Source organism: Paralichthys olivaceus, chromosome 6 (genome assembly GCF_024713975.1).
Source record: "Paralichthys olivaceus isolate ysfri-2021 chromosome 6, ASM2471397v2, whole genome shotgun sequence".
Classification (NCBI taxonomy): Eukaryota; Metazoa; Chordata; class Actinopteri; order Pleuronectiformes; family Paralichthyidae; genus Paralichthys; species Paralichthys olivaceus.
The window spans coordinates 13,430,141-13,455,998 of record NC_091098.1 but is presented as its reverse complement, the minus strand read 5'-3'; the positions used below and the strand labels follow the sequence as shown (position 1 = coordinate 13,455,998).

General features: G+C 41.5%; 1 protein-coding gene and 1 long non-coding RNA gene across 7 annotated transcripts; one reads left to right on the top strand and one right to left on the bottom strand.

The window, feature by feature from the left end:
* Positions 1 to 743: 743 nt before the first annotated feature.
* Positions 744 to 14,920, top strand: plekhn1 (pleckstrin homology domain containing, family N member 1). 2 transcript variants are annotated; one of them, XM_020089466.2, is made up of 16 exons: positions 744 to 944; positions 2,800 to 2,890; positions 3,048 to 3,209; positions 4,646 to 4,726; positions 5,248 to 5,338; positions 7,102 to 7,235; positions 7,778 to 7,927; positions 9,200 to 9,280; positions 9,381 to 9,456; positions 9,707 to 9,852; positions 10,125 to 10,277; positions 11,506 to 11,748; positions 12,291 to 12,446; positions 12,730 to 12,978; positions 13,190 to 13,250; positions 14,114 to 14,920. In XM_020089466.2, the coding sequence occupies exons 1-16, from the start codon at positions 871 to 873 to the stop codon at positions 14,296 to 14,298; spliced, it is 2,133 nt and encodes a 710-aa protein (XP_019945025.2). In that variant the 5' UTR covers positions 744 to 870; the 3' UTR covers positions 14,299 to 14,920. The 2 variants fall into 2 exon arrangements, with proteins under 2 accessions (XP_019945025.2, XP_019945024.2); XM_020089465.2 differs by having other exon boundaries at positions 12,727 to 12,978.
* Positions 14,921 to 15,505: 585 nt separating this feature from the next.
* LOC109630935 (uncharacterized) lies at positions 15,506 to 25,703 on the bottom strand. 5 transcript variants are annotated; one of them, XR_011243275.1, is made up of 7 exons: positions 25,638 to 25,703; positions 25,239 to 25,304; positions 22,518 to 22,638; positions 22,010 to 22,183; positions 17,837 to 21,546; positions 16,491 to 16,607; positions 15,506 to 16,318 (listed from the first exon to the last, which is right to left on the bottom strand). It is a non-coding gene; the product is annotated as an uncharacterized lncRNA (long non-coding RNA). The 5 variants fall into 5 exon arrangements; XR_011243276.1 differs by having other exon boundaries at positions 22,010 to 22,112; XR_011243277.1 differs by having other exon boundaries at positions 25,165 to 25,304; positions 25,638 to 25,652.
* Between the last annotated feature and the right edge of the window lie 155 nt (positions 25,704 to 25,858).

The window sequence follows — 25,858 nt, the reverse complement described above, 5'->3', positions numbered from 1 at the left end:
AGGACTCAATAATTTTGTTCTGTTGACTTTCACTTTTTACATGGCAGATATCTCATTTACAACCAAACACCTTACATGCAAACTAGACATGTTTGCATACACCCATTGCCTTATGGAAAAAAGAGCATTTGAATACATACACATGGTTCAAACCATCCTGACTTCCAATCCCAAAAATGAAATGCTAAAGAAACATATGCCATAAAGAAAAGACAGAACAATCTGTAATACACCAAAATTCATTCTCTGACACAGTTTCAATATTACAGGGAGCTTTGGCCTATTTTTAACACATACGTAGTTTTCTTTCCAAATAAATAGATCATCTACAATTGTGAAACATAAAGTTTCCCAGACATTTTAAGTTTCCAAATAACACCAAACAAACTACAGGCATTTTTCATGTCTGGACATGCCAATGGAAGCTTCCATCTTGCCTTTGATTGACACACACCATCCATGTTTAGTGGCCACTCAGTGCAGCGGTCAAACAACAATGAGCCCCATTTGGCCCCTGGAAGGTGTGAAATGGCACACTTCTCCCTGAAACCCCCCACACCCATGATCTTCGTTGTTGGGATTGATTTAACAGACAGAGGAAACTCACAGAAGGTGTGATTCCTACTGGTTATTCACCACACACACACACACACACACACTGTTTGACACAGCCCCAAACTCCACCCCTGTTACGCACACACTCTCTCACAGGTCTGACTACTACACCCTGCCCACTTCTCCCTCAGTACAAGTCTGACTTCAGCAGGGAGCACACACACAGACACACACTGCACTACTGGATAACACTCTTCCATCACAGGAGTCATTTGTCTACAGAGCAGCAGCAGAAGCCTCACAGAGCACAGCAGCATGGGGAGCAGCATGTCATGTGTCCCCCAGCACAACTTCAGATTCTCCAGCAAAAGCTTCATACGCAGAAACAGGTAAGAACAATCCGACCTGTCCTGGTGATTCTTACTGTACTCGTTTCAGTGTGTTCACTTAGAGCACGTGTCCTGCCCTTGACTGCCGTTTGTTATTTTAGACTCCGCGTTTCAGCTGGAAGGAATTCCTGGTATTTCTCAGGGTTTGAGCAGTGGGGTTAAATGTAGGTTGTGAATTTTGCGATGCCGGGTTCAGGATCATATGGTTATGCAGCATAGTCTGGGAGTCGTGCCTGAGTGGTGCCTGTCTGGGCAATGGTGTCAATGATCCAGTTACCATTTGCCTCCTCTTTGCATCCCTCTGAAGATGATCTGCCAGCTGTCAAGTCAATCTGGTTTCCCCCCAAAGTCAGGACCTGACCCCCAATCATTATCACGATCACACATGGGCCATCATAGTTCATTAATGATACTGTCTGGTTTATATCACTTGATGGCTTGTAGGGATCAGATATGAAGGCATTGAACACAGGAAATGACAGACATTAATGGGTTTTAATTGGTTTTCGACCTGGTTTTCTTGAATCCATTGGGATTATTTGCCTGGGCATGTTACTATTGGCGCAGCCCACTCTGCCGGACCACAACATCTGATTCTGATTAACCTCTAGTACAGAACATCTGTCCTGTGCGATGATTCAGCGTCTGGTTTGATAGAATGTGTCATGTTGCTCTTCATTTAAAAAAATAAATAAAATAAGAGACAGGGCAAAAAAAATAATCGACTGGCTATATACCTTCCAAGTGGGATTAATGTTCGGCACAGGAACAATGCATTCAGTGTTCCTGCTTCCTGTGCACCCAACTCACTCTTTGTGTTGGTGAATCAGGCCAGGGTCAGGTATTCCCTTCAGTTAAAGGGGATGTGAGGTGCATTGAATAACACAGCAGCGATTCTGAGAATGTTGGGTGTGTAAATCAACTACCTGTCTATTATCTACATTCCTCTTTCACGTTGCAACAGCAGATTGTATCAGTGTGCACGTTATGAATATTTTTCTCTTGTGCACAAGAGTACAAGTTAAACAGGGATGTAGTAGAATAATATCAGTCACTGAACAATTGTCAGTGATTGATGCTGGACATGGACTTCCTGATGAGACAGACCTCGATTCCCACCGTGAAAACAAAAGCCTGCGTTGTTGCATTGGGGACACTGGTACACATATGTGCAGATAAGCAGATAAACTGCAAGCTGAGATTGTAAAAGCAGCCCCAGAGTCTTATCGTTGCAGTGAGGGGAGCGTCCTCACAGAGACATGACTCTAATGGTAACAGATGAGGGTCATGCAAAACAAAGAGGGACATTGAATGCTGATTTTCCTATGCACATCCTCACTATCAGAAACATAAGCGCTGATTGTTCTTATCATTTAAATGGTTGGCATTAATGAACCGAGGACAAAGGAAGGGTCTCTGGTTGGTTCACTGAATATTATGTGAGATAAAAAAACACAATTCAAAGTTATTTACCTACAATGAAATTTTACATTGAAAACCAGATTGTCACAGGAACACAGTCTCCTTAAATGTAAACAAGCTGCACCAAATTTCACACACTGACTCACAATTTTGCTTGCAAACAAACAAGACAGGGGTGAAAACATAACCTCCTTGGCGAAAGTAACAACCAAAAAAACAGAAAAATAAGTCTCTGCCACTGAACTTGAAACAGTCCAGCAAAGACGGGTGTGTTAACTTCAACTCTGAATTAAGTAGGTGACAGTCAACTGACGGAACAGGAAGTGCTCCCTGTTGACTCCGCAGTTGGGGATTGAGCTGAACGGCAAACAATGAATAGATGGTAAACACTGCAGAGTCAATGGTAACATTTGGTTTTCCTCTTTTGGAGCAGCAGCCGCCTGTTTCGCAAAAATTATCCTCAAGAGGGACAGGAGAAGTCCAACAGCATCATCAATATCCTGTGCACTGTCACCCCCAGGAAGGTAAGACCCTCCGTTAGCTTGCAGTAGACGATAACATGAAACACATACCAGGATTACACATACCAGAGAAAACTTCTATAAATGTCTGTGTGTGATTTGATATTATTTTTAACAAGTCATGTTTAATTTTTTTTACTGACATTATGATTGGTTGCAGGAAATGTCCCCAAAAGATCTGCAGACAATAGACAACATAAAATGGAATCCTCCGTTTCCTTATGACCCGGCCAGCGGCTGGAAGAAAAGCAGCATCAATGTGAAGAATTACGGACGCATGATTCACAGCTCCAAAGTCCGTTTCCGCTTCCTCCACTGCCAGGTGAGCGCAACAAAAACAACTCTTTAATGACGATGTTGAAACAGCAGGGAAGCAAGCATAAAGGAAAACAAAACCAATACTGCACCATCCTCATTCTGGTTAATGAGGTCTGAAACAATGACCAAGCCTACAATGACACATCATGCCAGTCATCCATCCATGTGAACAGCATGAGTGTCAACCCCCCCTCCAAAAAAAAAACAGGTGGAGAATAACAGGACAGACGCACTGAAACTCGCTGTGAAATTGACGTGGTGGCAAACAGTGAATAATCCAATTGGTTTTCTAAGAAGCGGACCGCAGCCTGTGTTTGGACTTGCTCGCTACTGCTGCAGTTGTGAAACTTCTCAGAGAGAAAACCTCAGGGTAGAGGGAGAGAGAGAGTTCCTCTGATCCCAGGGACTGATAGAGGACGTGCCGTCTCCGCACTTTGGGAACTGCAATTTATCAAAGCTGTGACACAACAGCTTTGTCAAAAAGAAGAAAGGAAAGATTGATGGACGGAATTGCGTCATGATGCCAAAAGAACACATAGTGTAAAACCTAGAAGAACACCACAGAGGAGACATGACTTACCAAAGTGTTGATAGAAAACAAAGACGATTGCTTAATGAGTGACTTTAAAATAACATTTTACGCTCAGAGGAGAAACACCTTTCCGGAAATCCATGTCCTTCCTGCTAAATCAGAACATTTCCTGTAGGTGCTCCATGAATCGGCAGGTGATACAAGAACAAGACATTCTGATCAACTAATGACTCAATTTGTGTTTTGATACAAACACAAGTGATTTACACAATAAAAACAGCTCCCTAGATTCACTAGATCCAGAAATTATTTGGATCTGCACTAAATTTCATGTATTCATAACTATCGATCCCATAAACATGACCATGAATTATTCCCAGAAAATATCCCCAAAACGTTGCAATGTTAAAGAAAGAAAGGATCCACCCCCTGATCTGGATCCGCACCACAATTTCAGTCCCTTCTTAAACCGTACAACCTTCCATAATGTTTCATGGTAATCCATCCAATAGTTTTTGCCTAATCCCGCTGATTACTGAACAAACAGACGCACACAAAACCTAACTCCCCTTTGTCAGTGTAATAAATACAGGAAGTGAAAAACGTTACAGACAATTGATCATAAGATTGTAAAATGATTCTCATCTGAGACCGACATCAGGATGGGCCTCCAGACATGTGCCTGTATGTGCAAGGGTTAATTTCATCAACTCTGGTTTAGTACCAGCTGATTTTAACACCTAGTTTTCCAATTGGGTTAGCATCCCGTTAAATCAGCTCACGTCTGTGTTTTTAAACTGAACAGGTTTGTGAAATGTGATAGCTCTGAAATACAAGGATCGTAGTTTTCTTACAGGGTATTACTTCTTAGACAGGACATCTTATGACTTTCCTTATTATCTCCGCAGGATATACATGATTGTTTCCTGGATCTCTTCCAGACACACCTTCACTTTGTCTCTAACAACACAACTGGACTAACATACCAGGTGAGTTTCATTTTACTCAGACAGTTTCAAATTGTTCATGACTGATCTTTCAAATACTCAGCTTTATCTGTTGCTATGATTATTCCCAGGATTCATTTCAATTTTATAAAATTTGTGGCAGATTTCCATTTTATATAATCAGACCTTTTGACATTCGTACCCTGTCAATCAGCAGAGTGTCTGCAAACAGACAGTATGATTAAATTACTTCACCATGTATAAAGCGTGCACAGTCATTAATCATAATTTTACTGTGTCTGCTGTCAGGTTAACTTCTTGTCAAAAAGATACAGCTATACACTAATCTACAGTATGTTAGCATATACTGTAGATGACAGCAAATGCAAGGTAGGCTTGGATTCAAGGGATCCCTCTGAGTTACGGTGAATAGTACAATTAGGAGCTGAACAGTTGGCTCAAATGGGGCATATTGGAAATGGAAATGTTGCAGTGAACGCTTTTAGTGAGTGAATGAGAGAATGTTTTGAGCCTGATTGAACCTTTTGTTGTCTTGTGTTCAGGGAACTCTTCCATTGGAGGAACTCTCCATCTGTAACCTGCAGCAGAACTGCAACCACAGTCAACCCCAGGAATTTGCCTTTCAAATAAACGGTAAGGACATGTTGTGTTGAATTTATCTAATCAATCACTCAGGCTGATTGATTAACAAATGCTGCAGCGTGTCTAGAAGTCAGTCTGTCATACGTCAGACATTAAAAGGAAAAGACAGGATGAATTAGAGCAGTTGTCTCATTTTCAATCTTAATTTATTGCTAATACAATTTGTTTCCCCTCTGCTGGCAGTCTGTTGTGTTTTCAGTTATGGATCAAAGTAAAAATTCTCCTCACTTAAAAAACAGCAAGAAACCGCACACTATTATCAAGCTGCAGCATTTAGCATGTTGTCACATTCCAATGATTCAAAGGTGCCGCGACCCCCTTCACCTCCACTCAACCCCAAGACTAACTAGAGCCGGGCCCCATTCACCCTTGGTCAGGGGGCCAAAGCAGCTCTAAAGTCCCTGCTTGTTAGAAGACAGGTGCACTTCAGTCGGCCCAGCTGTCGTGCAGAAAAGCCCGGCTACCGCTCTTAGCCTTGTCACTTCATATAATCTATGGCACATTCCAAAAACTGCTCCGGTTAATGCCCGGTGGAAATGCCACTTAGCTTTTGAACTCTGGGTAGACGAAAACAGTCTGAGGCTCGATTTCTTTTTCATTGAGTAGAACTTAATGATGCTACTACAGGGTTTTGGTTCTTGCCAGAGACTAATTTAAAACTACAGAACAAAAAAACGACATGTGAAAAGTGCCCATCACGAAGAGTGGATGGTTTCTATGTTTGCATTTGATTATAGTTTCTATCTTACTGAAATCTGAACCGTCTCTGCTGTCAAAATATTGACACTCATCTGACTTTCCCGGATCAAGCTTGTTATTTTGTGGTTTTGTATTCCAGTTGTTGTTGCGGTGTGGATTTTGATTTGCTTTATGGGATTCACCACTGACAGGAAACATGTATCGGAAACATGTCAAGCGTCTGAGTCAAATGAGGGTTCACACAAAGTGTTTTCCTCTACGAGCGCTACGGAAATATGATTCAGCTTTAGTCTGAAGTGGTGTTGGTGAGTTTATGGGTGACGAAGCAAACAGCACGAGACGGTCTGTAAAAATTCCTGTAAGCTTTTACACAGTTTGAATTTATGTTGCTGTAAAAGTCAGATAATGAGGCTTAATTACCTTTAACAATAGTTAACGTCTTTAAACTGACAGAGTAGAAAAGTCGGACTATGTGCTTCCAGTCCCAAGAGCTTTCCCTTCACTCGTCTTGTTTGAACTCAGGGAGCACATAACTTTTCAAGGGAGTGTTGTGGTCAAGGTTTACAATTAGAAGACAAAGGGAAAGCTGAACAGATTCCAGAGTCCCAGCTTCAGGAGCAGTCAGAGGGCCATGTTTCCAGACAATTACCACACAAAGCCAAGGGGCTAGAGTGAAACACACTATCTGTAGTGGTTATCTGTGGTATGTGTGGGACTGATAGATAGAAAGAGATTCCAGCTCTTTTCATCCCATGAGACCCTGTTCATACCTCATGAGTAATCACTGTGAGGGGGGGGAGAGTCTGCTTTGACTTTTAAATACCAGATGACGCAGGTCAGACGTTAGATCTTCTCACAGTAGGTCTTACATGTGGTTTACTCACTTCAACATGTGTTAGCATTTATTGCATAACTAAACAGCCAAGAAAGCGGAGCGTGGACTCATGGTTAATTATTAACCACAACATCGGCAAACTTCCTGAAAAAATGCTTGGGAGAGAAAAGTTGCAAAAGACACTTTCCTTTTTTGACTTTGTGACCTTTGCACCCTGCAGGTGTCAGCCTCAACTCCATAATTGTCTACTGTGCCAACCAAGATGAACTGGACCTTTGGTTTGGCCTTCTGAAAGAAAACATTGAGGCAAATGGAGGCACTGCAACTGCAACCGAAAACTTCACCAGAGCCAAGGTAAGTTAGACAAAAGTTTTTAATGCCACCTTCCTCGAAATAACCTGTTATATTATATCACGCTGCAAAAAAAAAACGGCTCTCGTGCTGCAACAAACTCATTCAACTAGTTCAAAACGAGCACATGAGTTTGGTCACCTGGTGTATTAGCCAAGAAAATGGTTTGGCTTCAGCTGCTCCTGAAAACAGGATGTGTGTGAGCATGTAGATTTGATGACTCAAGTAGGTCACTGCTGGCTCTGCCTGAGGCCTGGATACTGAGGAGTGGCCTTGACCACATCACAGTCAATATCAAACTCACCCTCACATCTGCACAGGGTCGACGCCACGCCCACAGGTGGGAAAACGGCTGATGAAACACATGAAACTAAGTGTGTCAGGAGAAAATAACTGAACTGACAATGTTTTTTGAGCCTTAGCTTAGAAGCGTTTCCTATGAACAAACATTCAACGCTTACATTTGCTTAAGGGCAGAGCACTGTTTGTTTTTCACATATTTACATTGCTGATGATTCTGTGTGACCTCTGTTTACCTACTCTAGCTAAACCAAGACAAGGCTCCTGAGGGCAGAGAGGAGCTGAGAAACTCTATCAACAGAGAGCCCATCTATGAGTGGGAGGGCTCTCAGCGAGACAGCCTGGGCCCCATCAATTATGTCACCAAAGTCCGACTGCAGCACCTGCCCTGTCAGGTACGACATTACCGCTGTTTATCAAGAGTGAATCAGTATTTCTGGTAACCCAGAAATCAAACACATGATCTGAGTTCTTAAATATTTATGGGAATGTGCAGTGGAGCGGGTAAAGACAATAACGTGATTGGTAGTTTGTTATCAGGGTTCCCCAACCTGCCAAATCCTACATTAACCCCTGACTACAGCTGACTGTAGTGATACATGGTTTCAAACTCTGGGAATTTTTCACATTGATACAAGCTGGATAACATCAGCCCAACATCCAGGTGACTCCCAGTTCTTAAATTGCGCAACACACACATTACGTCAACACTGTGAGGAGTGACTGAAATGGGTGGAGTCCATATTTTGGCAAATGTTGCCTCTGCTGCAGACATAATTTTGTTTGCGTATTTTCCTGTCAAGGTGTAAAACAGTGTCAGACACCTGCAACAAGCAGGTGAAGAATACAACTCTGTGCTAACCAGATCAGACATGAGCACAAATAAATAATGCTGATAAAGCTTCACATAGCAGCCAGTAAAAACAGGAGTCATGACACAGCATGCATGGTTAGCTGTAATTCATTCTCATGGGCACGAGCGGGAGTCCTTATTGAAGTGTGTGAGATTTAGGGCCTAGTTGTGTGAGAGGCTTTTGCCAGGCTCACAGTGACTCAACTCACCTCACAGCTGGAATGTCAGCTGTCTGTCCAGACACACCTTGTGAGAGGGAGAGGAAACATAAACTGCTCGTCTGCCGCACCTTTAAATGCCCCCACAACCGGCTGGACCGAAGATCTCACTGGGATTTAAACTGTGCCTCTCAACATATGAGTATTAAAGGATATACGCGGGTGTTTTTTTATGTTTGGATTTGGTCTCATGGTCGCCTTTGTGCTTTGTGTTATTCATAGTTTTATTTTTACCCAGGCAGAATGACTGGAGATTATTTTCTTACCTTCAGATAAAATGATTTGGTGCCATTCTCTCCTGTACAATATCAAAACATGAGAACTTTTCAGATAGAAATATATGAATGTTAAAATTAAGCTTTAATATGGTTTAGTTTCTCTTTTACTTTAATGTGCCAAAACCTTTCTGAGGCAGACATCTCGACCAAGGAATAATCATCATATTGGTGTGGAAATGTTAATGTGGGAATATGTAAACAAATCATAAACAAGGGTTGACTGTTCTTGTTCTGTAGAAATTGATAAGAATAATTATATGATGTCCCAACTACACACGCACACATAGCTCACCATCAGCTGTAATCTTGTGCCAACAGGAACAGAGTGACAGACTCCTGGTGATGTACCCAGCGACACTGATCATCCTATCAGAGGAGAATGACGGGCTCTTTTATAAGGTACCACTCTTCTATAATAACTAATATCCTGAGGTGTGTGCAAGCAGCATTTCCATTGTTTATGTCTGAGTATTGTGTTTAACAGCCATTATGATTTCAGGGGAAACTTCCACTCAACATGATTACTGTGACCACACCCTGCCAAGACGTCAAGCCGAACACCTTTAAGATTGAAGGTAAATACAGTGAATCAGTGAGCTTCTCTACTCTGGACATGTTAAGGGGATTTTAATGAGTGTGTGTTCTTATGCAAGTTTTATGTTAATTGGCCTTTTGCATGGATCTACCAACGTCACAGAGTAAAAACCCCCATGAATGAGCTGGTTTTATCCCCAGTGAATGACAATCTGACTATAGCACATTCCAGTGAGCGACTGGACCGAATGACAGCCTTTGTCCCCCTCCCCCCGGTTCCTCTCTTCCCAGGGAAGCTCATCAACCCCATAGTGGTGTCGTGTCTGGATAGGACCACGTTCTGCGACTGGATCCAGCATTTCAAAGCTGCTGACGTGCCCGTTCTCAGCCCCCCGCCCCCCGTGTATGACATCATCTACACTCCGACGCAAAGAGAGGTGAGACAGTAACCCCCTCCTCATCCTTTCACAGACCACAAACTATTAGATTGTTCAAAACTGGAGTTTATCCATAACTATTTGTGAACCTGCGGGTGCATGGGCAGGTTCAAGAGTGAGTAGAAGTGAAAGAGGACACAGTCAACATGGCCCTGCCTCTTTTGTAAATCAACATTCAGCATAACTATGAAATGATTTGCAATTACTACATGTCAAATTTGCTCTTGGTCCAAATATCTTTATTTAAATTTACAAATAATTATTATTTCTAGGCTCCACAGTTCGACAGGTGGAGTGGAAACAGCCAAGGACGAAGCGAGTCCCTTAAATTCAGCCATTCAACAAGTGGACGTGGGCCCCACAACCTTCAGCTACCCATTCATGAAGACAACCCTCTCACCCCAGGATACGCTGAACCGCTCTGTGTAAGTAAGCCATATGCCAATTCTCAGGTTCAACTGTTCTTGGACTAATAAATGCACCATTTACAATATTAGCATGATATAAGGGTGGCAGGATTTAGCTTTAGACATAGAACAAATGTTTGTTTTGGTGGAACTGAGCAGCAACACATTTCTTTTACAAAGTTAATTATTAAGAGAGGTCTAGATACCTAACGGCTCCTGTTGCACCCACAGAGGAGGATCGTGAATCCTCAGGGCTTTCATTAAAAAAAAATCATAACAAAGTCAGTTATCATTTTTACCAAAGCAGAAAAAAAGTTTTTATTGGGATAGGGAAATAAGAGGCCAAGTCCAATTCAGCAAAGAGGTTTAAAAAGTACTGAAAAACTCAGCTTTATCAGGACATCTAAGCAAACTCCCCCAGGAGAAGAGCTGTGTAGGTTGACTACCCACTCACTTATCTGAGAGTGGAGAGGGCTCAGTGCCCAGAAGACAGGTTGTTGTTCAGCCAGACACCACACACCCAATTAAATTTATAGAGACTCTTTTCTCCCAAAATATATAATGAAAATAAAAAATAATGATGTAAACAGGGGAAACTGTTGAATATATTTGCTCTACAAGAACTTGCTAATTCTAGCCATGTTGTAAAGCATTTTACATTTCTTTATAAATCAATTTATACTATAAATTGACAAAAGTAAAAGTAGTACTAAAAGAAGTACGACATTAATGTTTCTACTTGAGTAAAAGTAATACTTGCTTTTACGTATACTTAAAGTATTAAAAGTGCAAGTGATAGCCTCCTCTCTAATGCAACAGTCCACTACATCATTAACTGAGCCTACTGTATATTCAGTTTAATACAATAGTACAGACTTTGTATTTATTAAGAAAGGTGCAGATGATGCTCCTGAATACATATTATATTAATTAATGGCTGAGTCTTGGTGATGTTCTTCATCAGAATCCATTTCAGGTGTTTCTTCATCACCAGTAATGCAGCTGCTGCAGGAGGCGGGGTCTAATGATCTAATTTGATCTATGGACAAATTCCCCCTTGTTATTGATTATTTATATAAATATCAACAAATATAAACAAGTAACATGATATATGTAGTGGAGTAAAAGTAGCTGAAAATAAATCCATGTGAGTACAGATACATTAAAAATGTACGAATATACGTACAATCCCTGCACTGCAACTCTTGGCTGACTCTTGCCCTGGCTTTGTTTGTTCCCCGTACAGTACAGCTCCAGCCGTCCCTCCTCAGCCGAGACCGCCCGCCTGGGCAGCAGGACCAACAGCATGTCCTCCCACACCAGGCCCGAGCATGACCTACGACCTTTGTCACTGCGCTACTCCTCACCACAGCGCAACTCCTACCTCCAGCCTGCAGAGAGCTCGGTGGTGTCTCAGGTCTACAGCACACCCTACTCTGCCCTGCACCGTGTCAGCCCGCAGCGGCTGGAGAAAGCCCCACTTGTCAAGGTAATTCAGTCTGGCGTCTAACTTGATAACCGAATATTCCCTTAGAGACCGTTGACTTATTTTACATGTCACGTGTGCAGCAACTAAAATAGATACGAGCAAGAGGACGAGAGGGGTCATAATATGTGTTAACAAATGTGATAATAGTGCAGAATTGATGCTGAAAGAATAATTTATATGATAGTGCAAAGAATGAGACCTCTATTACATTTAATTACAAAAACAAAGCCACCAATCAGGACACATTCACTGATGGAACACCCTGACATATGGCAGTTAAGAGTTTTAAACACAACACTGACAGCTGACTACTGATTTATGAGACAACACATAGCACTGCTGCAGATCAGGATTGGCATTGGTCCAGATCCTCTACTTGGTTATCGGATCTGGTTTATGTGATGGGCTCATGTATCTGAATCTGAAGAGCATGTGAGAGAAAGACGATTGAGAGGGGGTGAAATAAGTGATTGATTTATCTCTCATCACCTAGTGTTTTAAACTAACTCCTGGATCTGTCTGTCTGAACCTTTTGTGATTAGTCGAACAGCTGGAGCACACCTCAAACATCCCTGAACTACTCCCTGAACGGCCCACAGCGCCACTCAGACATGTGCCATCCCCGACAGCCCTTATCGCCGCTGTACGACGAGCCGTGCAGTCCCGAAATCTACTCCATGGATGATGCCAGGCCATTGGTAAGTAGGTCAATGATACTGGATCCATAGGTTCAATTTACACCTGCGCTGCCTCTCTGATATCAAGCATCTCACACTCACACACACACACACTTCCTTAGTATAAAAGTAAGAAAGATCAGGCACTGATTACTGAACGTGTGTTTACCTTTAAGAATTAGGTTTATTTGCTAGTTTTTGGTCAGATAAAATTGGTAAAATTATTTCTTAATAATACAATTTTTCATCATTACTAAATCAAAGTTTTATATTTTGCTTATTTCACTATTCTTCTTTAAAGCAGGACAGCTGGCAAGAGCCAATTCAACACCACCTCCACCAACAGCAGCACGCTCCGCAGCTCCTACCCTCCTCCTTCCAGCTCCACACCCCTCCCATGGGCAAGCGCTGCAGGAGAAGCCTGGTTCTGACCAACTCCCAGGGACAGACTCTGAGCCTGGATGTGGAAAGTCCTCAAAGCCACGTAGAGCAGAGAGCCGAGGCCGTCTCTAGGCTAAAGCTCCTGCCCGTGCCCGGACAACTGCAAGAGCAGGTGAGAAATATATCAGTATTGATCTCCCAGGACGCTCCTGTTTCTGGAATGTACTGGTGCATGGAGCTCTGTGTGATACCAGAGCAAGTTTATACACTTGTTCTGCAGGTGATATTTGAACAGGTGCCATATGTGAAACAGTCTTTACGAGAATGTTTGTTATAGTTGATCACAGGACATAACTTTCTCTCCCTTTCACATCTGTCGACAGATGATTCTCCCGTCGAGCTCTTCAAGGAACACCTCTCAGATCCCTTACGGCTACTCACCAGGTAATAAGTCAAGGCATGCACCCATAAACCTGATAAAACATTCTTCTGTTCATGTGTATTAGTGCATAAGTGTGTTGACTGCATGGTCAACAGTTTATTATAAAACAGTATAAACGTACAGTCCTGACAAAATAATACAATTAAGTTATTAAACATGTTTCATCGTGTCAAACAAAAAGAGGAGGGTGCTTGTTTTCATTGCATGGCTGCATAAAATCTACATTTCTGTTGAGCAATGGTTGGCGCTCATTAAAATCATAGCAAACACTGAAGCATCATATTTCCACACGTGAGTTATGAAAGTCAACACTGTCTGCTGCCGTCCTAAGTACCAGCAAGGACACACAACATAGCTCACACTCCATTATACCTTAAATTAAACACTGCAGACACTCTGGACTGATTTAACTCTCTGGTCTGTCAGCAGGTAGACAGAAGGTTAAAGGTTACAGAACTGAAAGTGCAGGAAACACACAAATGTGCCGACGCCATTACAGCCATTGTGGCTCTAAATTCTATCTGTCTCACGAGGGGGAAACCCGGTGTAAGAGAACACTGCACTGTACAGGTTCTTTTATCACATATGAACACAAGACTAGAATTTATTTAAGTCTTAACTGTGCTATGATGTGACAAGGAATTTTATCTGACAGGCTGCATGTTGCTGTACCTTTAGAAAGAATGAAGGTGGAGTAGCAGTGGCATGTAACACTGGCAGTTTTACTGTTTACACATTGGAATAAAGCCCATGTCACCATAAGTGCTTTGGAGCTACAGTATGTCCAAGTTTATTTAGTCAAGGCGAGGTTTTGTCTTCCATTGTTCAGAACTAAAAGCCTGGGAATCTTCTCTCGCTCCTATAGATCACCACTCGTACCTCGAACCCACAGAACCAGATGACCAGGAAATGGACTATGACAACATTTGGGAGTACGACTGTGATAGTGGAATGATTCAGCCAACGTCTGGAATTTCAACACACTGGACAGGATCAGACTTCGGGGCCAGAGGCCTTGGTGCCATGGCGACCCAGCAAAGATGGTCATAAAACAAAACAATAGCCGGGCCACTCGTCTGGACGTGTGCAAACAACAGATCTCTATCAGAGGGATAATAAAAGCCAACCAGCACAGCCTGTGCTGCTCCTGCTGTGTACAGTGTGAACCGGCAGATCAAGAGAACTGCATTGTCAGTTGTTGGGCAGTCGAGCAGCAGGACGATGAGTGCAAGTATGCAAAGCAGCAGGCTAAATAAAAATATTATGAAAGTGACAGAGTTGTACTTCAGCTGTCTGTTTCAGATGTAGCATTCAACCGAGAAGACAGCTGGTTGCACTAAAGGCTTTACATATAGTGCAAGAACTGAACTGTTTTAAATTATATAAGTATTTTTAACATGCTGTCAATTGTCTTTTAGTTTCAGCTGAACTCTATAAAAATCATTCCAAGAGAGATCATTATAGTAAAGGATGTATATTTTGTAAATGTTGTATATTTATTATTTTATTATAATGTATTATCAAGACAAATAGATGTGGGTTTAACGGACTGCCTTTAAGGTGCTGCTGTTACTATAACAGAATAGTACTGATAACTGTATGGCTTCCTCTTTTCCATTTTGTTTGAGGTGTTTATTTATATTTGGCAATAAAATTACAAGTTAATCACGTGTATCTGTTTAATCTTATTGTTATGGCACCCTTAAACCTGTTGTATGTATGGTACAGTAAATATAGTATACTACTGCATATATTCGCTCTTTTGAAACAAGATGAAGCTGATGAGTGAAACTGATTATATTTGATGAAATGATATGAAAAACCAACAAGATATGATTCATGTATGATTCCCTCCCTTTCTGGGCTGTAAAAGCCAAAATCTGTGAAACAGTGATATTTAGAAATGCATGAAAACTGCATCAAAATCCAATCAGAAGAGTGTTTGTATGAAAATACTGTAACAACAGGACACAATGTATTTTATAGCTCAATCTCGCCATTTACTGGAGAAAAATAACCTATTATTGTTATTATTCAAGAAATTATGTTTAATACGTATATCATAACGTATTAAATCAAACTATTAATTTTGACATATACTACTTTTGTAGGGAAAATTGGATTATTATTAATAACTTGAAAACTGCAGCTCACTCAGGTGATCCAGTTCATGTTATCACGTGAGCTGGTGCTGCCCTCTAGTGTTTTAAAAGCTGCACCTTCAGGAATATTCTGAGGAATAACAACAGACACTGCAAACAATTCAACAATGTTGTTTACTGACGTTGATCCAAGATACATGAACAGCTCACAGAGCAACACAACAAATACTTTACAGTCTTCTATAAATGATCAACCATGAAAATCAAATGCCCTTCATACAATACATCCAGAACACTGGAAAAAAATACAGCTCCCAAATAAATTACACAATAACAACTTTGGGGGGTTCGTAAAAGTAGAAAATGTTGCAACAGATATGATCTTATTCATTCAGTGAAATATTTTCTATTTCTATAAAATCAGCTGCTACATAAAAGTAATGGAAACAAACATGCTCCAACAGCACTATTTAAAATTCACTCAGGGATTCAAGTTAATCCATTTATCACAAGTTTATCAAACATCATCAACTCAACTCAGCAGAGCTCTGATGCTAATCTCACTCACCGAAACCTTATTTACAATCGTCTCAAACCAGTAAAGTCTCCTGTCTGATAAATACACATGTCTCATCTCGCCCTGCCGAAGCTGTGATTAAACAAAACTCTTTCCGTTCTATGAAAGCGTCAGTGAAACTTAAGATAAAGAAAGCAGTTATCGTGCAATCATGGAACGGCACATTCGACATGTGTCATATTCCTAGTATGACTTTGGTCCTGCAGGGACTCAGCTCCAGGATTCATTGTAAAATTGATCATTTCAATGGTGATGTGTATCAAGGGCCGAAAGATCATGACTCAAGAGGGGGCGTTGTGATGCAATTTCTTCTCACTGGCTGCCGCTTCAATCTTCACGTACTTACGTAGGTATCGAATTGCTGACAGAGCACTCACGTTTGCCAACAGAACTGTGAAAGTTAAATACAATGGAAAAGTGAGTCAAATATTACTTGTTAGACAATAAACACAAATACACGGTGACAGAATAAGCGGCTTCTTTGTAATTTCAGTCTTTAAAAAAGCTGCATGTGCAGGCGTTCAGCTATATGAAACTATATAACTACATTTCAACAAGCATACCAGCCTTCCAGGCATCTCCAACTTGGGGGTTTGCAGTCTTCAGTACCCATGAAGCAAATGCAATACAAACCAGACACATATCTGACTGTCGGAGCGGCAGGAGTGAGGAATCCAGCCCTTTAGAGAGAGGATGACAGAAAAAGTTTGTCAGTGATTTTATCTGATCATACAAAGGCAGAACACAGATTGAAACCATCAGGTAAATAGAGGTGTCAAATGGGCGCTCTGGAGCTCTATAATTGGCATTAACACGCCAACAGCTGAGCATAACCCCCCCCGTAATATGTTGGGACTTCCTGTTCTGCCACACTGTGACCCGATCAAATGCCATCATCCTTCACAGTTGCCAGGTCTGCAAACACACGTCTGCTTGATGCTACTGGTGTTTGAAACTGTGACACTCGTGGCCTTGAAGATAATCCTCATAGATAAGTGTTGAACATTAGATGTCATGTTATGATGCTGAGTGTTATTATCTTAATTAAAGCTCAGTGGCAGCACACATGTGATGAGGTCATTTCCCTCCACAGCTAAACTAATAAATTAGCTCAGGTAGCAGCTTAGAGAAGACACTCATTGAGTGAAGTCAAGTTATCACGTACAACCATTCCTCTTTACTTTCACCCCCGCAGTCCAGTGAGTGTCGTCCGACAGCTGAGGTAAGAGAGTCTGACCCGGTCATGACTGGAACAGCTGACCGAGTGGATCACATATCTTACACTACAACATATCTTACACTACGACTGTCCACATGTAGCTTCAGTACATGCTGTAAATTAAGTACATTTCTATTTAATCCAGCTGCGGAAAAAAAATACATTTTCCGTTTTAAAAAACTTTTTCAAAAAAGTATGCTGCATGTGTATTTCATTTCTCTGCGTCTGAAATCATATTATACCCATTTAGAGTGGCACTGGGTCATAAAAGTTATTCCTTAACTTTAAAGTCTAAATCCACCACCAAGCCGACTCTGAATCTACGTGCCTTGATGCCTACTAAAAAAAGTTGTGGTTTGCCAAATTTGTACCATGATTTAGTTTCTAATTGCATAAAATGTGATTTTAGTCAAATTTAGTTTAGATAGTAGTGTACCCAGAGAATTAATCAGCTGTTGACTTAATTTCTGAGGTACAGTAAGATCAAATATTTTCTTCACTCCTACAGTTTGTCATTTTCAGGCCTGTTAGCCACCTGAGACAATTAACCACTAAACATCACACTAAAGGTTTTTTTTATTTCACCACTGTATATGAATCTACAATCGAATAGCAGCAGTATGCTAAAACCTAATTCCCTAACTCAAACCTTCATGCATTACTGTGTTAATAGTGGGGAACTGCACGTACTTGGATTTGAAACAGCCATCTGTAAATCTTCATTTCTGAAAGGCTGCAGCGCTTGTTGTCTGGAGATCCTGTTCTCCAGGTGGTAGAGAAGTGGATCCGGAAACATCACGTCTTGATTCCCCAGAGCATTACTGGGATAAAGCGTCCTTCGAAGGGATCTGCCACTTTGCCTTACAGGTACATGACACGTTTGAGAGCTTGTCTGCTTCTGCACAGCGATTCCAGAAAAATTGATATTCCTGAAAGAGAGTGTCGCTTTCCAAAAGAAATTCTCTCTGAGGTCGCTGTCTGTAAAGAAATTGTCATAAATGTCTGTCGAAATCTGAGATGTGCTTGCGTTTTGGCTAAACCTGGTCACCACCCTCACAGGTCTAGAGTTTTCTTCTTCATCAGATTCAACTGATGAATCATCAGAAGAGGAGGATGGAAAGAAGCCGTCATACGCCTCAGGGAACTGTAGATTTCTACAAGCTGAGCGTGAGTAGGAAAAGATAGGAACCTGCTCACCTTTGGCCTGATCCTCTGCTGAGATCAGAGGACAGAAGAAGTTTTCTGTATCGAACTCTGAGAAGAAATGATCATAATTTTCAGGAACAGAATTTCCATCTGCGTAGACGGCATTTATGTTATTTGTGGCTGATTGACATGGGGTCGACTGCTTTCCACCAAAGAGGTACTGAAAAATATCGGAAACAGATATTCTGTAGCCATCTGTCAAAGAGGAAGGTGAAGAATCCATGTCCGCTTGCTCTGGCATATTATCCTCAACAAGACAGTCTAACTTTTCTGATCCTCCTTCGTTTAAGGTTTGTAACGTTTGGCCTTTCCATGTGGAGCTGAAGGACTCAGACTTCAGGGCAGGTAGATTGTGCACACTTAGAGTTTTGGAAATTGTTCTGAAGCTCTGTGCATTTCCAGAGAAGACTGGTTGAGAAATGTCACTTACAGACGTCATCACACCCACATCTGAACCTTGGCTCATCGGCACAGGTTCACTCTCCCACAGAACACAAGACTCAGCTCCCGTGACAGCACCTGAACTTGATTCTACAAGATCAAGAACACTGGACATGTGCTCACTGGTTTGTTTGAGCTTGGACTCATCTGATTGTGTAAAAAAACCTGAATCGGTTGTAGCAGACATGTCTGTTTCCTGACTTTCTTGAAGAGGTGGCAGGGATCGTAAACCCAGAATGTCATTTATCGTCAGCTTCTCCATCTCGCTCCAAAAAGAAGAAATGGCAAACACTGAGCGTTTTGAATCTGGTGCGTTTTCAGGTTCACATTCAGCTGCGACAGCTTCTTCTGCTCCATCCAGTGAATCACATTTAGATTCTGTTGAGTAATTGGATTCAGACCAGCTTTTAGGTCCAGATTCAGCTTCTCTGTCCTGTTTAAACAACATCAGTGGGGGTTTTTCTGTTTGACCTCCAGACTCATTTTGTCTGACAGAGGAAGATAAACCACCAGACAGGTCTGTGATGTTTTCATTTGAGATTGATGTTACAGATTCTGTGTGCAGAGATGATAATGACGTGATATCTGAAGGACTCGTTATTAAATCTTTAGAGGTGGACAGTTTGATTTCTCTCTGACTGATGATTTCCACAGATGGGCAGGGATTCCCAGGAGATATTAATTGTGATGCTGCTAATTTAGCTAATTTGGATAAAGCCTGAACCTCCATAGGGTGCTCTTCTTTCTCTACTGTATTATTTATGTCTAGATTGGAAGCACTTTTAGAAAGATGAGGTAAGGTATCGGGTAAGGTCACCTCACTGGAAATCTTTTGAATGAATGGACGGGCTGTGGTTTTAAATTGCTGGGGTTTTGTGTTGTCCAGAGTGGAGCTAAACTGGTCAGTGTCATGACACTCGATTTCCAGCTGTTGTTGGGGCTCAGCCTCTCCGTGACACGGTGTGCTGTCGTCACTGACAGAATTTCCAGCCTCTGCAGCCAGGACTGACTTAGCATCGGATAGTTTGTCGTTTTGGCCGACTCCCACGGAGCGATCATCTGACTCTGCCCTGGGTGAAACACTGTGAGCGATTGATTTGACCTCGGCTGTACAACACTTAAGATTATGCTCATTTTCACAACCGCGGATCGAATGAATCACTTTATCAGACTCTTGGAGACTGTCTGCACCGTTGGCTGTTTTTCTGTCTGATTCACCGGTCACACTGCCAGGATTGGAAACCCCCAACCAAGGATGTTTATTCAATCCTGTTAATTCTTCGACTTGTAATTTTATGCAAGGCCGTGAATTTGTTTCCACATTACCACTGCTGCTTGTCGCTGATATTGCATTGTCAACACATGGTGTAACTGACTTGTTATTTGTTGCATTATTTTCGGCCAAGCTCGTTGCTTTACACCTTTCCTGTCTGAGTGTGTGTTGGTATCGACTGTCACAGGACGGAACAATATGAGAGCAGTCATTTGTTTTTATCTCTTTAGCAGATGTTCTCACTGGAAGACGGCTTGAGACTGAATATAAGGCGGACGCAACATTGCTTTGTGGTTCATTTAAATACAATAAATTCACATCCTCAGGTAAGCACAGACCCGTCCCTCCTCTCCCTGCATACTGCTCCTCCTCCGAGTCACTCGGCCTTACTAAAAACCGCCGCTCGTATCCATGGACGCTTTCGGCTGGCTCAAAGCTGAGCCGTCTCTTCTTCCTTCTTTTTCTTTTGATGGAGGCAGATGGAGATTCTGGGCTGGCTGATTTGTTTAGGCTTGTTGTGTCTAACTGTAAAACAGGGTTGTGTTCTTCCCTGCGTTTAATACGTGTCACCATTTCTGCATTGCCGGGTGAATAAATGTTGCACTTCTCACTTAAAGTGAATGGACTTGTAAAGAAATGCTCCTGCTTAGCATCCTTCAGAGGTGTGCACATTTGCACTTTCACCACTTTGTCTGTGTGAGGTATTTCTGATTCCAGTGGGTCATGAAACTGATTCCACTGTGTTGCCTCATTTACTGTAGTTTGTGTGCAGGATTCCTCTCTGATGAATAACTCTGTTTCAGGGTTGGCTGATGTGTTGGTTTTGAGCACTGAGTTACTGGCTGCAGAGTCATGGGAAATGATGGAGCCAGACTTGACTTTTTTCTTTGTGTTTGTGTTGCTGATGGCGTCGACAGGCCTCGTCGTCTGTGCGCCAACTGCTGTTTCACCCCTGGCAGGCGGAGAGTTTAACTTGGGGATGTTTTTTGGCAAAGTGCTGCCCCTGGATCTTTGCCCATCACTACACTGTTTCTCCTCCATGGCTGCCTCTCTGTTTCCTCCAGTTCTCTCTTGGCATGGCTTAGCAAGCCTCTCAGCCTCTGAAAGATTTTTCAGTCTTTCAAAGAATATATTGACAGACTGCAGGTGTGTGTCCTCCTCACTGCCTGAAAGGATGCTCTCCATTCCACCAGCACCATATTTGCTGAGGTAATGCTCCATGGGAGAGCCCTCGCGGTATGGGGGGCAGTCGATGGGCCGGTTGGCCTCTGAAATGCCTGATGTTAGGTCGACCTCGTGAGCCCTCTTACGTCTGGAGCCTGTTTCATCAAAGTCACTCATCCCAGAGTCCAAACCTGCTAATGACGGAGGAAGCAGGTTGCACTCCTCGCACTCTGCAAAGAAGCATTCCCAGTCACGGTCACAGATCTCCACGCTGTATTCAAAGTCTTCCATTTCCACGAAGTGAGTGTAACGTAACCTGGGAAATCAATTGAAAGAAAGACACGTTTGAAGTATTTGAGTTTCTTACAGGTCATTTCAGCATCACAGAATTAATTTAAAATCAAAAGGTTGCGTCAGAACGCTAAAGAAATCTACATAATGTGCACTACGACTAAAGCCCAAAATTCCAACACAACAAGATCTGCAGATACATTAAGTCATTCATGTAATTCCCCCCCCAAAAAAACCACCATACTGATTTTAATTGTTCATAAGATTTGCAAAATAATTAAAAACAAGGGAATAGAATGCAACTACTTTTTGCTCTCAATTAAATGTGATGATATTTATAATCTTCAAAATAAATCTCTTCAGGGCAAAACATTTTAAACTAGCTAGTCAGTTAAAACTACCACTGATTAAATACAATAAAATATTTAAAAGTAAGACAACAGATACATCTGAGTGTACATGTGCATGCACATGTTCAGGTTGCCTACCTGTGAGGTTTCAGCTGTAATCGTGTTCAACGAGGGACGAGACTGGAGTCTCAGCAGCACCATGCTGTACTTCCTCTGGTGGGCGTTCTTTTGCACGAGCACGCTGCGCCGCAGGCCCCATGATTTGTTAAATATAGAGCGGTACTTCTGATCACGTAATACACGCAGTATTCTCTACAGCAGCCACGTCCAACAGAGGGATAATGTTTCAGAACTTTAAATAGATTCTTCACTATGGCAAGCTCTTTAACTGGTTACAAGATATTGATTTTACTATTGTGTTACTTGATCAATGTATTATAGAATCTGTTATAATTATTATTATTATTATTATTATATCTGCATTTGCTTTAGTTCTTTTTACATCATTATATTTAATCAAATAAATTCAATCTAAAGTGCTGAAAGCTGATGGCGTCCCTGGCAGCTGCTGGCGGCCGAAACATTGGTAAGCCTCTCAGCAGATATGGAAGTCACATGAGGTGTGTGTGAGTCAGGTGAAACTCACTGGCGTGACTTCATGCTTCGACAGTGGATCTTTGCCATCTTTCCAGACGCTGCAGGAGAGTTAAACACCAGGAGGAGACACTGGGGCTGCAACATGTGAGACTCATGTGACTCATCTGGAACTGAAACAGAAAAAACAAACAATCCAAATCGCGTTTATGTCATCTGAGAAAAATGAAAATAGGCTGTACTTTGTAAAAGGCACATTTAAGTTATAACTCATTACTGTTAGTTCAAGTCTGCCCTCATTCAAAGATGTGCTTTGCTTAATGTTCCTTTCCTGTGCAGTAAGTCAAGCTGAAGAGTTTAACGTGTCTGAACATGATTGCTTCACATGGAGGTCAATTATGATCCAATGTGCAACAAGTCTGATCACCAAACCTGAAAACTACAGTGTACATACAATGAGATAGACTTTTACAATGAAGCAGGAGACGTTTTGTTAAGCAGTTAAACTTCTGACATACAAACATCCACACATTTCTACTTTTTCCATGAGGGAGAAGAGACTGGTCTGGTGGGAGTCTTCAGGAAATCATTTCATAGTAAAGCTTTATGGATCAACAAGAACAGCTTTTGATTGTGAGAAATGTAGTAGTGTCCTCCTCTAGTGTAGCCTGAGGTGTTAAAGGCTCACATGTTTCTGACTTCATAAACTATCAAATGTGCATCCACATATCTAAAGGCCTGTTCAGTTACATTCAGGAATCAAATCTGAAACTGTTAATGTTTCGAAATAGCTTTTTAATAGAGTTTTCCAGAATAAGTCTTGATGCTTTTTGGAGTTTATAAGATGTGGTTGAAAGCTCTGAAAAGGAATTGGACATTTGAGCTGAGATTTATTTTGTCACATACTTTCATTAAAGGTCAAGTATGAACAAACAATCTATGATCTAGTCTTATTATATTTGTGATGCTTAACTTTAGCATATGCGCATTATATATGCTCTTTAGGCAGCAATGTGGCACAGATGTCAGACTGGAACCAGGGCACGGAGCAGCTTACCTGAGGAGGACCTGAGCCTTTGTTTACAGCTATCAGTAAGACTTAGTAAGAACAATGTGATTACGGGACCATCCTTGCTGTCAAAATGTCACTGACACTAAAAGATAGAGATAACCTAATCAGACCTGATCTCATTACCAACTGTTAAACTGTACTTAACAGATGCCTAATGTTCCTTAATTGCAGTTGGATGTACTGATTAACGATGAAGGCTCCCGCTGGGAATTTAAATGATATATTTTACTGCTTCTAACTAAACACTGGTGATTCTTCAAAATTTAACTAAATGTTTTGCAGAACATTATATGCATTGCAAAACTGGAAGATTTAGGAAAATGATTGCATCTGCAAAGACAAACAGCAACTTGTTGAACTTTTCCTTCAGTGTCACTATGCATTCAGAATTTGCATCTCAATCTTTCTTTCACACGCTGGAACTACAGCCTTTATTTGCCTCATTTTCATCACTATAGATATTTATGAGAAAAAAAGAGCCTCTAATTAGCCAAACCACAGCCTGGGCTGTGTGCCCAAGAGGGTCCTTTCAATTCATCAGCTGTGATAAAGGCAGACAAGCCAGGGCCTGTGTGGCTACTGCACCTGGGGCAGCGGGCCGTTTTGACACGGGTGGGATTCTGTTTCCATCAACAGGATTAGGCACTTATGAGTCAGTTCTTGGAGTTAAGATTGGAATCTGTTTAGGCTGTTTCACGGCAGCTAATGCGACAGAATTTCACCCTAATTGTTTTCCATGTCAGCCCCGGGAACTCATCGTCAATTAAACAAAGCCCAGTAAACAGATGCATTCAGGAGCAGCTCTGTGACATGATGTTTGAACAGAGAGCAGTTTGTGTTTGGTCCCGTTACCAAGCATCCTGGGTTGGTGGCATCTTTTGTGTCAAACAGGGGCGCAAAGTCTTAATTATGGTAAAGGGTAGAAAAACAGAAAACAGTAGACAAAGATGCCTATTTTAGGAGCGTTTGGAAAGCATACGGGCTGTTTAGAGATCTGCAAATGCCACACAGGTTGATGTGTACTTAACTTTTCAGAGCTAGATGTGAGGCTGGAAAAGAATAAACTAATGATTAAAAACTACACTGTAATTAAAATGAATCTGTAATCAGTCTAATTAATCGGTTTATTTAGAAGGCATTGTTTGGGTGTGAAACTGCTTTTTTCTTTTCTTTTTCAGTTAAAATGTGTTTCAGTATTTGGAGCTAACTGGAGGGAAAAGAGAGAAGATAGTGTTAATCACATGAAAAACATTTCCAACCAATCATCTGATCATCTGTCATTTCCTTTCATTTCAAAGTAAAAAGCGACTGAAGTAACATTTGGTGGCTGCACATTATTTATTGAACTATTTCACTCCATGATGTCTCAACACTTATGGATCAAGCTTATTGATATATTATTATTTTAATAAAACAATGTTGTATGTTTAATTTGTGGCCTCTGCTTGTAGATATTATAGAAATTATATAAAAACAACTTTTTTCTCAAGAGGGGTTATCAACATTTTAATCAAATTGGTCTATATAATTAAGTTTCTGTGTATACATTGAAGTCAGTTTAAAATAAAGGAGAAGTGCATTTTTCTACAAGGAACATTTTGGATTCACGGGTCTGATCGGGCCTAACCTTTGGTAATGGATTATTTGGAACACACCAGGAAGTAGCCTTGTCCCTCTTGAGCATTTTTAAATCAGTCGTACCTGGATCAGTGGCTGTCGATGGCCAGTGTGGAGCAGGGAGCGCCTGCAGGCTCTCAGGATTATACACTGTGACAATGGTGAGATTTGATCAGTGGCACAAACAAAACATCATTGTCCTCTCCTGAAATGTCACCACACACACACACACACACACACACACACACACACACACACACACACTCTCTCTATAGCTGTGAGGACACTCACATGACATAATGCATTCCCCTCACCCAAACCTTAACCATCACAACTAAATGTCTGACCCTAACACAAACCTCATTCTAACCCTACAACCAACCAAAATGTCCTCACAATGATGGTGTTGAGGCAAAGCGCACTCTGTCAGCTGCTTCTACTCTTCTGACTGCAAATAAAACTGTGATGTAACTCGGTCCTCACCTTTGTGTTCACTGTGGCTCGACCGCCATTACTTCCTGCTGTGCAGTGCTTGACGCTGACCACAAGATGGCGATCAACAACCATCGATTCAGACCAAACGAGTCGATTAAGCTTTAGATAGATAGACAGACAGACAGATAGATAGACAGATAGATAGATAGATAGATAGACATGTGAACAAAACTGCAAAATATAAGAAAATAATAATTATAATAATAAAC

Bases quoted from the DNA above. Each gene is read 5' to 3' on its own strand.
- plekhn1 (XM_020089465.2), top strand. From the start codon at position 871: ATGGGGAGCAGCATGTCATGTGTCCCCCAGCACAACTTCAGATTCTCC. The intron at 7,236-7,777 runs GTAAGTTAGACA...TACCTACTCTAG, and splicing joins AAAACTTCACCAGAGCCAAG to CTAAACCAAGACAAGGCTCC. The intron at 10,278-11,505 runs GTAAGTAAGCCA...TTCCCCGTACAG, and splicing joins GATACGCTGAACCGCTCTGT to TACAGCTCCAGCCGTCCCTC.